At 34.4% G+C, this 9848-nt stretch overlaps 1 protein-coding gene across 1 annotated transcript in view; it reads left to right on the top strand.

The window, feature by feature from the left end:
* Window positions 1-9446: 9446 nt before the first annotated feature.
* Window positions 9447-9848, top strand: part of LOC148954835 (heat shock 70 kDa protein cognate 4-like) — a 65475-nt gene continuing 65073 nt past the window's right edge. The window contains exon 1 of the mRNA XM_089105309.1: window positions 9447-9547. Within this exon, the coding sequence (XP_088961435.1) occupies window positions 9476-9547 (72 nt within the window). The 5' untranslated portion in view covers window positions 9447-9475. The remainder of the gene's footprint in view (window positions 9548-9848) is intronic.

Here is a 9848-nt window from a genome sequence, read left to right as displayed (position 1 = left end):
TGTCTTTATCTACTTTATTGTGATAGCGAGGACGTACAGGCTTTGTCTACCGTTAATTGAGTTGATAATTATATAAAGCCAAAAAGCGAAGTAACATCAGCTTTAAGAAAAACGACAGAGAAAACTTATTTTTTGAAAATGTTACATAGTGAAATGTTTATGCTTGTCGAGGCAGACATACTCAGAATTTGGGGTGTAAATTATTATCTTCTGTTTAGTATAGGCCCTTCATAGTTATGGCACTTTGTCTTTTTTCAGAAACCATGTTCAAAAAGTTAATATATATTACATATACATATAAATATATATTACGTATGTATTATATTATAAAAATCATATTCATGTAATTCAAATTCTCAGCAAAAGTTGGATCAATACTCATCATCACGCATCTGTGTTTAATAAAGGTGCAAAATTCATAAATTAACTTTTACTATCCTTAATATGAGCTTTAAGATCTATCTATTAATTTATATTATTACTTGTTGTATGTTTTTGCTAAGATTGTTGATTTTATTTTTCTGTTCATTTTGGGTTTCATTTATTCTTTAGTAGTAATTTCTGGTCGTTTTGAGTTTGTTTTTTAAAAGGTATTTGTATCTGCTGAGCTTAAGTTTAAAATGGCCTTTAATGTTTTTTTAAAAAATTATTTTTCGGAAATTTTTTTTTTAATTAATTTTTTTTCGTTTTTTATTGCAAAAAGTTTCAAGTTTTTAAAAATTCCTTATTTCAAAATCAAACTTTATTTTAAAATCAAATGTTCATCAAAGTAACAATATAAAAGTGAAAAAATGGGTTTGTGTCAACCTGAGAGTTTTTATTATGTGATGTTTGAACTATTTTTAACAAAATGGCTATCTCAAAATTTTATAGGATGGGTTTGGGGGAAAAGGGCGTGGGGGCCAATTAACCTTCGGTTTCTTTTTACTCTTTAAAGGTGAACTAGAACTTTCTATTATCAATCAAATGAGCCCTCTCTGAATTTTATACGAGCATCCCTTCTAAAAGAACCATATATATCCCCAGAGTATAACTTACAACGCCGGTCCCTGGGCCCTGGGGGGTTGTGTCGACTCCGGAGTTTTAATATCTGATGGTCGAACTATTTTTAACAAAATGGTCACCTCAAGTTTTTGTCAGATGGGTTTATCCATCCGATAAACCCAAAGGCGTGGAGGGCGGGAGGGGCTAGTTGCCTTCCGATCTTTTTTTACTCTGAGGAAATGAACTACAACTTTTAATTTCCATTCATATGAACCCTCTCTGAAGTTTATACGAGCACCCCTTTCATAAGAACCACATACGGCCCCAGGACATAGCTTACGATACCCCCCCTCCGGAGTTTTTGTTATCTGACCTTTGAACTATGTTGAAAAAACTGGCTCTCAAAGTTATTATCAGATGGGTTTGAGGAAAATAGGGCGTGGAGAGGGGGGGGCTAGTTGCCCTCAGAACTCTTTTGACTCTTAAAAAGTGAACGAGAAATTTGAATTTCCGATCATTGAGCCCTCTTCGAAGTTTATACGACCATCCCTTCTATGCGAACTATATATGCCCCCAGAGCATTACTTACATTGCCTGCCTCCGGGCCCTGGGGGGTTGTGTCGACCCCGGAGTTTTAATTCCGGGGTCTATTTTAATTTCATCTTTGAACTATTTTAAAAAAATGGCTCTCTCAAAGTTCTTATCGGATGGGTTTGAGGAAAAAGAGCATGGAGGGGGGGGGAGCTAGTTGCCCTCCGATATCTTTTGACTCTTTAAAAGTGAACTAGAACTTTCAATTTCCAATCAAATGAGTCCTCTCCAAAGTGTATATGGGCATACCTTCCATAAGAACTATATATCCCCCCAGAGCAATACTTGCAACGCCTGCCCCGGGCCCTGGGGGGGGGAGGGGTGTCGACACAAGAGTTTTTCTTATCTGACCTTTGAACTATTTTTAACGGAATGACCGTACGTAAAGGAGTTTTTGTTAGATGATCGTTGAAATATTTTTAACAAAATGGCTACCTCAATTTTTTATCAGATGTATTTGGGGGAAAACGGCTTGGGGGGTGAGGGGGCTTGTTGTCCTCCTATCACTTTTGAAAATGGCACTAGGACTCTTGATTTCCAATCGAATGAGACCCCTTTGATGTTTATACGACGACCCCTTCTATATGTCATCCTCGAAGTATATATTGTCATTCTCGAAGACCTAATTTCAAGAATGTGTAATTTGAATCTTAAAACGAACAGAATCTAACTCAAATAAAAAAAGTCACGCTTAAAAGGAACAAAAATTATTTTAAATTCAGAAATCCCACCTTAAACAATGATATATTATGAAAATATAGAAAAACATCTAGACACTAAATAAATAACTCCTACTACTAACAAAACACTGCATCGCCAAGCCGCCTGGGGCCCAAACAGCTACGCCTGCTTATTATCCATCCTGATCTATTAAAAATCCCCCTCTACACCCTCCTAAAAAGTTTCAACCTCCCTTAAACCTTTCCTTGCGACTTTCTTTCAACCCTTCCGCATGGCCTTAGATGGTTGACCGAAAAGTTCTTTATTCGTCCTTTTTTATCTTTATGTTTATTTAGTGGATATATAAATTATGAAAAAAATAGAATAAATGGCTTAATGTGCTTTCAGATATAAACAGTGTTTCCCCGCTTTCTTAAGAGGCATAGCCCATTTAGTTGTGCAATCAATTGAAGCTGACTCAGTGTGGTGGTCCACCAAAGGGATTTTTTTTTTTGCAACCGAGATAAAGCCAACAAATATAATGTCATTAATATTGAATTTTCCAAAAAAAAATTTTGTCTTATCTTTTACTTTTAACCTTCCATCCACATTCATAAAAAAAGTACAATTGATAAAGGCATCAAAGATTAATTAAGAGCCGAATTAATTCCCTTCGCCCTGGAAGGATTAGTTTTGAAATAGGTATCTCAGCCTCCTGTGAATATTACCTTCCAAAATAATCAAAGTGATTGAAAAATATTCAAACAGGACTGAGTCATTTTTATCCTAAGCTGAAAAGTTCTGTTCGTGAATGTTCCCGAATCTGGTGAAGTGGAGTTCCAAAGCCGCTTCACTAGGTGAAGGTTCACTAGTGAAGCCGCTTCTAAGATCTATTTGCCCCTTTTTGCTACAACTGGCTTTTCATTGGTCATTAAATTCAATACTATGCGAAGTGACACCAGTCCGGTTCTTTCTGACAACTATTTGAGCAAAATTAAACTTTTTTTTAACTCTTTTGATAACTCCATCTTTTTATACTGATTTTGCATGCTTACTTGCCATCAAAGTAGTTCTGCATTGCTGGCTGGGGAGGTTTCTTTGAAGCCAGGGCTTCTAGCTTTTATCTATCATCAAACACCTGAAAAGACTTGCTTTTTTATGGAAAAAACAACACCTAAATAAAAAAAATATTTCACTAGATGTTAACCGTCTCTTTTGCTTGTAATTTGTACATGCGTATTACTCGACATATTAGAAAAAAAAATAATATACAGATATACCCATATACTGCCACCCCTTTTTTAAAATAAAACATTTGAAACTATATCACAAACGACCTATTTCTCACCTTACATACTTTTTATTTGTCATTATTGATTTTTTTGTGTTACTAATCTATTTTCAATATTTTCAAAATTTTTCAAAATTTTCAATATTCTCAGCGACCTATGTTATGACAAATACGAGATGGTAATGAAAACTATTTGGAAAGCAACGTCTCGTCCAGATAACAAAGTTAATAGTAAACATTAAAACCAAAAGATAAAGCAACTTTGTTGATCAATTTAAGTCACCCGCACAAGGGTGGCACCCGGAGTAGTCTGTCGTTCCGCACCCCATGCTTGTGCCACGATTGTTTGGAAGACAAATTTTTAATGGTGAAATCACATAGGCCGAAATAAAAAAAACAAAAAAAAAACAGTGCAGGTACAGACACCCCTTATTTTTTCTAGAGCACAATATTTTAAAAGCCCGCTTTCGCGCTGCACGTGACTTTGAATTAAAATGTATATTAGGGTTAAGAAAGGGCAAGAAACAAAAATTATATCCGCGGTAAAATTCGACTTTAGCTACTTTTGACTATCTTGGAAAGGGGTTAGGTTAAGAAAATGAAACTTTCAGGGATGGGTCTACAGGCTAAAGTATGTCCTGGGAAGATATTTTGAAGCATCCACCTCCACTCCTTCTCCCTCTGAGGGTCCTGACCTTTGATGACCTTTAAAAATCTATGTGTTATAGAAGTGAAACCTTGCAAAATAGATCTTCTGCTTAAATAAAGTACAACAAAATGGTTTACAGCTTCACAACTTTGCTGAATTCCAATTTATAAGGTTTTAAAGATATGCAAATACATTTCCTAAATTTTGGAAATAAACTATTTATATGTCTTAAAATTCTGCTTAAATAACTGAAATTCCATTTTCAGAGCTAAAGCCAGAGAAAAAGAAACTGATAACTGAAAATTAAGGTAAAATGTTGTTTTGTCAAAATTTCAATAGGTATAGACCTGTCATGTAGGCAAATTTCATGACCCTCTAGAGGGAGAAGGAGTGAAGGTAGGTATTTCAAAATTCCTTCCCGGGACATACTTTAGCCTGTAGACCCATCCCTGAAAATCTCATTTTCCTAACCTAACCCGTTCCCAAGATAGCCAAAAGTAGCTAAAGTAGAATTTTACCCTAAAAATTTCTATTCTATAGAATATAAAAATAATATGCAACCACACTTAGTTATTGCCAAAATTATCCAACTAGTTAGCTATCTGAAAAATCCTTCCAAGCAAATAAGAAATTATCCAACTAGGAAAATAATTAAAATTTTAAAGAAAAATAGCTTTATCTTGCTAGCCAAATACAATAAAGCATAAGAGCCAACTTAATATCTCTAACTAGGTGGATAATACTTTAGCTTAATGCTTCTGATATATATCTAACTAGACAGATAAGTAAATTCTTCATACAAACTAGTGATAATATCCAACTGGTCAGACAATATTTTCTCTTAGACATAGCATGAACATCTAATTTGGTGGATATATCAGAAGATCTAAGACTCACCATTATGCACCTAGTTAGATATTCTTGCAGTGCCTAAGAGAAACAATTTCTCTGGCTAGTTGGATATTATCCCAAAACTGCATAGCATAATAGAATTTACTAAGGCTATCCTCCTCGTTGGAGATATATCAGTAGTGTTAAGACTTGGTATTATCCACCTAGTTAGATGTTCATGCTGTGCCTGAGAGAAATAAATCATCTGGCTAGTTGGATATTAACCCCAAACTGATTAGAGAATCTTTTTATCTGCCTAGTTGGATATTTATCACAAACGCTAAGGAACATTATTATCCCACAAGGTAGATATTGTCTCTGGCTAAGAGTAGCCTAACAATTTATCTGGATAGTTGGATATTATCCCAAAACTGCATAGCCTAATAGAATTTACTATCCTCCTAGTTGGATATATAGACAAGCCTATCAGAAATGTTAAGACTTGGTATTATCCACCTAGTTAGATGTTCATGCTGTGCCAAAGAGAAACAATTTATCTGGCTAGTTGGATATTAACCCCAAACTGCTTAGAGAATCTTCTTATCTGCCTTGTTGGATATATATCAGAAACACTAAGCAACATTATTATCCAACTAGGTAGATATTCTCTCTGCCTAAGAGAATCAATTTATCTGGCTAGTTGGATATTAACCCAAAACTGCTGAGAGAATCTTCTTATCTGCCTAGTTGGATATATATCAGAAATACTGAGCTACATTATATCCAACTAGGTAGATATTCTGTATATTACATAGACAGTCAAATATTCAGCTAGGTAGGTAAAGGTGTAAGAGTCTCAAAAATGTTATTATCTGTCTAGCATGATATATTATCTTTTATTATACTAAGTGCAGTTGGATATTATTTTTACATTCTATAGAATGAAATATTTCTAAGAATATCCATTGGGCACCTTCCCCCTAAGATCTCAGAGCAAGGGTTGTAAGCTATGCAAATTTGATCACTGTTTATGTATTGTATTTTTTTTATTGAGAAAGTGGGCGTGTTTGACATTTGGTGTTCAAAAAGACCAAGTGCATTCAAGTGAAGCTTTCAGAAAATTTTGAGTGGAGTGTTGAATTAAATCTTAACATGTTATGCATACAGGGTGTCAAAAGAGGGAAACTCAGGAATGACTGAGGGTATAAAGTTGGAACTTTAAGGGAATGATGAGGGGAATTATCAATTGACCAAGGGAGTGTTGACTGGAATGTTGAACTAACCAGAAGGCACTGTGTGCATGTTAACACTATTACTACCATTAGAACTATTGCTTCTTCTGAGGTTAAGAATCTTCAAGGGGAACTTTCAGGGAACATAAAGTAAGTCAAAACATACTGTGTATTCAGATTGCCAAGAGGATGTATCAGCAATTTCTCAGGAACAGCTTAGAGTATTAAGTTGAAGCTTTCAGGGTGTGTCAAGAGGAATGTTGAGTTAGCCAAAAGGTACTCTTTGCATACAGCTACTACTACTTCTGCTGCTACTTTGGCTACTATAACCATTGCTGCTATGACCACTACTACTAAGGCTAAGGTTAGGCTGTTTAAACTTTTAGGAATATTTCTGGGGGTGTTGAACCAAATAAAAACACACACTTACAAACAGGATTCTAAAAATGGCCTAATCAGTAGTATTTCAGGAATGGTCTAAGGTATTAAAGTGAAACTTCTAGGACAAGTTAAGGGGGATGTTGAATTAGGCAAAATGCATTAGTACCAACATTTCCTGAGAAGTGGATGCATATAATGTTGGAAATAATTAACTATGATAGTGGGGTATGCCTTGCCCTTTGGAAAAAGGGATAGGCAGTGATGACGCCCAAACCCAACAGACATGATGAAAACAAAAAAAAAAGAATAAATAGAAAAAATAATATATAGAATATATTATTTAGGGAGTGGGTTTACCCCACTCCCATATAATTCAACCCATATTCAAACCAGCCTCATTGAGTTAAATGACCATTTAACCCTACACTCATTCAACTCAAACCCCCAAACAATTTGTGAATTTCAACTTTAATTAAACTGAGGCCCCATTTAATAGAAAAAAGAAATGAATAGAAAAAATAGTAAAGTTTATTTCATTGTAACCAGTTTTGGGAAAAGTTTTTAAAAGTATTGTGAAAAGAATCCTAAATTGGTAGATAAAAAAGAGACATTTTTTTTCATTGTGGATTTAGAAGAAAGGAAAGTACAACAGAAAGCTTGCTTTGTTTGAAACAGGAAGCCTTCAATGCCTTACAAAATGATTGGATAATGGTAATTGTAAATCTAGTGCATTCATTCTGTGGTTCATTGCCAGTATATTGAATGGAGTTATGGAAGTTGGGATTAGAGAACAGACATTAGCTTTCACTGATAACTATCAACTGGGCAGCAAATTCAGAGCTAGAGTTTGCTCAGCAGAGTCTAATTTTTCAGTAAGAAGAAGACCTCTTATCCCGTAGGGAAGTGCTATACACCCTGATCATTATAATATTGCAGAATTTATATACCAATTTGGTAGATATGTTCAAAGGGGCGATATTTGCTGATGATAATTCTTTGTGGGCATTAACAAGAAATCCTGAAGAGTCAGTGGAGATTGTTGGATCAAAATTGTAACAAATTGAATATTGGGCTGAGGGACTTGATTTAAAATTTTCCCCTCATAAGTGTCTGTAGTCTGTACATAGTACAGACTGCACAAGAATGTGCAGCATAGGAAGGGGGTATATTTGAGAAAAATTCAGGCATTATTGCTTACACATGCTTCTTCTTTTCCAAAAACTTATTCACAGTTTATTCAGAGTAAGGTTTATTCACATAGATTTTTACTGCTTTAAAAAAAGTTTATTTTCCTTTTCAATGACCCTTGTTTTTCAGCAACATTTCTTAAAGAATTGGGACAAAAAGTCAAACTTTAGCATTAAGAGCAAGGGATTAGTGCATAAAGTTCATAAGTGAAAACATTGGAATCTTAGACAAATGAAATCAAAGAATTTTGAATAGATTCAGTAAATATATTAAGCTTGTAAAGATTAAATTTGGTTAATTTTTATTAAAAAAAAGGTAAGGTTGCTGACAGGTATGTCTTCATATTTGAATGACACCTATAGGTGTAATTAATTATATCCTCTTGTAATTAACATGAGGCTTAACTAATTAATGTGTCCTAAACTAAATATTATTTTAACAAAATTGAATTCATTTACACTAAGAAAATGTCTACCTAATGGTTTTCCGAATAGCTTTTAGTTTAACTGCCCCCCCCCCCCAATGCCTGTACATGTAGTAAATTCACACGAATTTAGAGGGGTGGGGGCACGGAATGCATTTTTCAATGTATGGGGTGAGAAGTTTGTCGTTTTTCAATTATTGTCAATGGAAGTACAAAAAGGCTTTATTCATTGAATAAATACAGAATAATTAACCCTAAATTTGTCTCCATTTAAAATACAAAAGAAACCAGTTGCAAAAAAGGTTAAGAACTATTAAATCTGACTTATGTTTTGTATCCCAGCTATAATATAAGGAGTTTTTGTAGTGTTCAATCATTGATTAACATTAATTGTCAGTCAAAATTGATTGTTAGGTCAGATCTTTGATCGACTTGTGTTCCGTTGGTAGAATGTTTACCGCCCAGTGCGTAAACGCTAGAATAGTGCAAGCACAAGGACAAAAAAAAAAAAAAAATGCTTGGTAAAACAGCCACTCGTTAAAAACACTCCAAGTGTGTTTCAGGTCTAAAGGATAAGAAACCGGTCAATCAGGAATAGTTTTTTTTTCTTGTTGTGGTGAGATTCCATTTTCTTACACTTTATTATGGGAACTGAGGCTCCCCTAACCAAATGACCCTTTTGTTCTCATTTGGGGTGAACCAGCTTTTTCATTCAGTCTTTTTTTAATATTATGGGGTTGTACCTTGAACCCCAGAAGCAACCTTTCAAAAATAGTAATTTACTTGTTTGACATGGATATTCACTGCTAAAGTTTTTAGAGGAGGGGGTAGGGGAAATGCATTTTTTGGAGAATTTGTTTTTGATAATGCAAATGGAGTGCATGCTTAGCCTGAGTTGCCTTGGATTTTAGAACACCATGACCCATATTTCTCCTAATTTTTCTTTTCAATATTTTTCATAATTGCCAAGCTTTAATTGTGACAATTAGCCCAGAATAGTATGATATATTTTTCCAAAAGTGTGCTGAGGGAGGGCGAGGTCTATTTTTGAATAGCTCCACATGCCCCCTCACCATCCTTACCCATAAGAAAAAATTGACAAGTTTTTCTCTACAGGATTTTTTTGTTTGGTAATGTCCTTGTACAGAGAAGATCTTCTGATACTCTGATGCTAAAATATTTTTTTAGTAGACTTGAAATTATTTTTTACAGGATATTTATCTTTGATTGCTGAGAAAAAAACAATGGAAGACCAATCCAGTGCACAGGAATCCCCCCTTGAAAATGATGATGATGATGAATATAAACTCTGGAAAGTATGATTTTTGGCTTGCATATATTTCTCAAGAACAGTTGGTTTATAATTCGAATTTAAATGAAAAACAACAAGCTCAGTATATGCTGGATACATCCAAGCATTAGGGTGAGAGGCAGGGATGATGTTAAACAGGAGGCTAATCTTTAAGTCCAATAAATAAAACCTAACATGGTAAAAATTTTGGAATTTGATCAGTTTTATAAATGGAAATATCTAAAATATTCTACCACTTTTTTAAGAAATACTGTACGGTACTATGTATCATGTAATCTTGACTTAAGCTATACTCTTCAGTATTG

This window comes from Artemia sp. Qi Xiang Cuo, chromosome 2, assembly GCF_049724085.1.
Source record: "Artemia sp. Qi Xiang Cuo chromosome 2, ASM4972408v1, whole genome shotgun sequence".
Classification (NCBI taxonomy): Eukaryota; Metazoa; Arthropoda; class Branchiopoda; order Anostraca; family Artemiidae; genus Artemia; species Artemia sp. Qi Xiang Cuo.
This window is presented reverse-complemented; position numbering and strand designations above follow the sequence as displayed.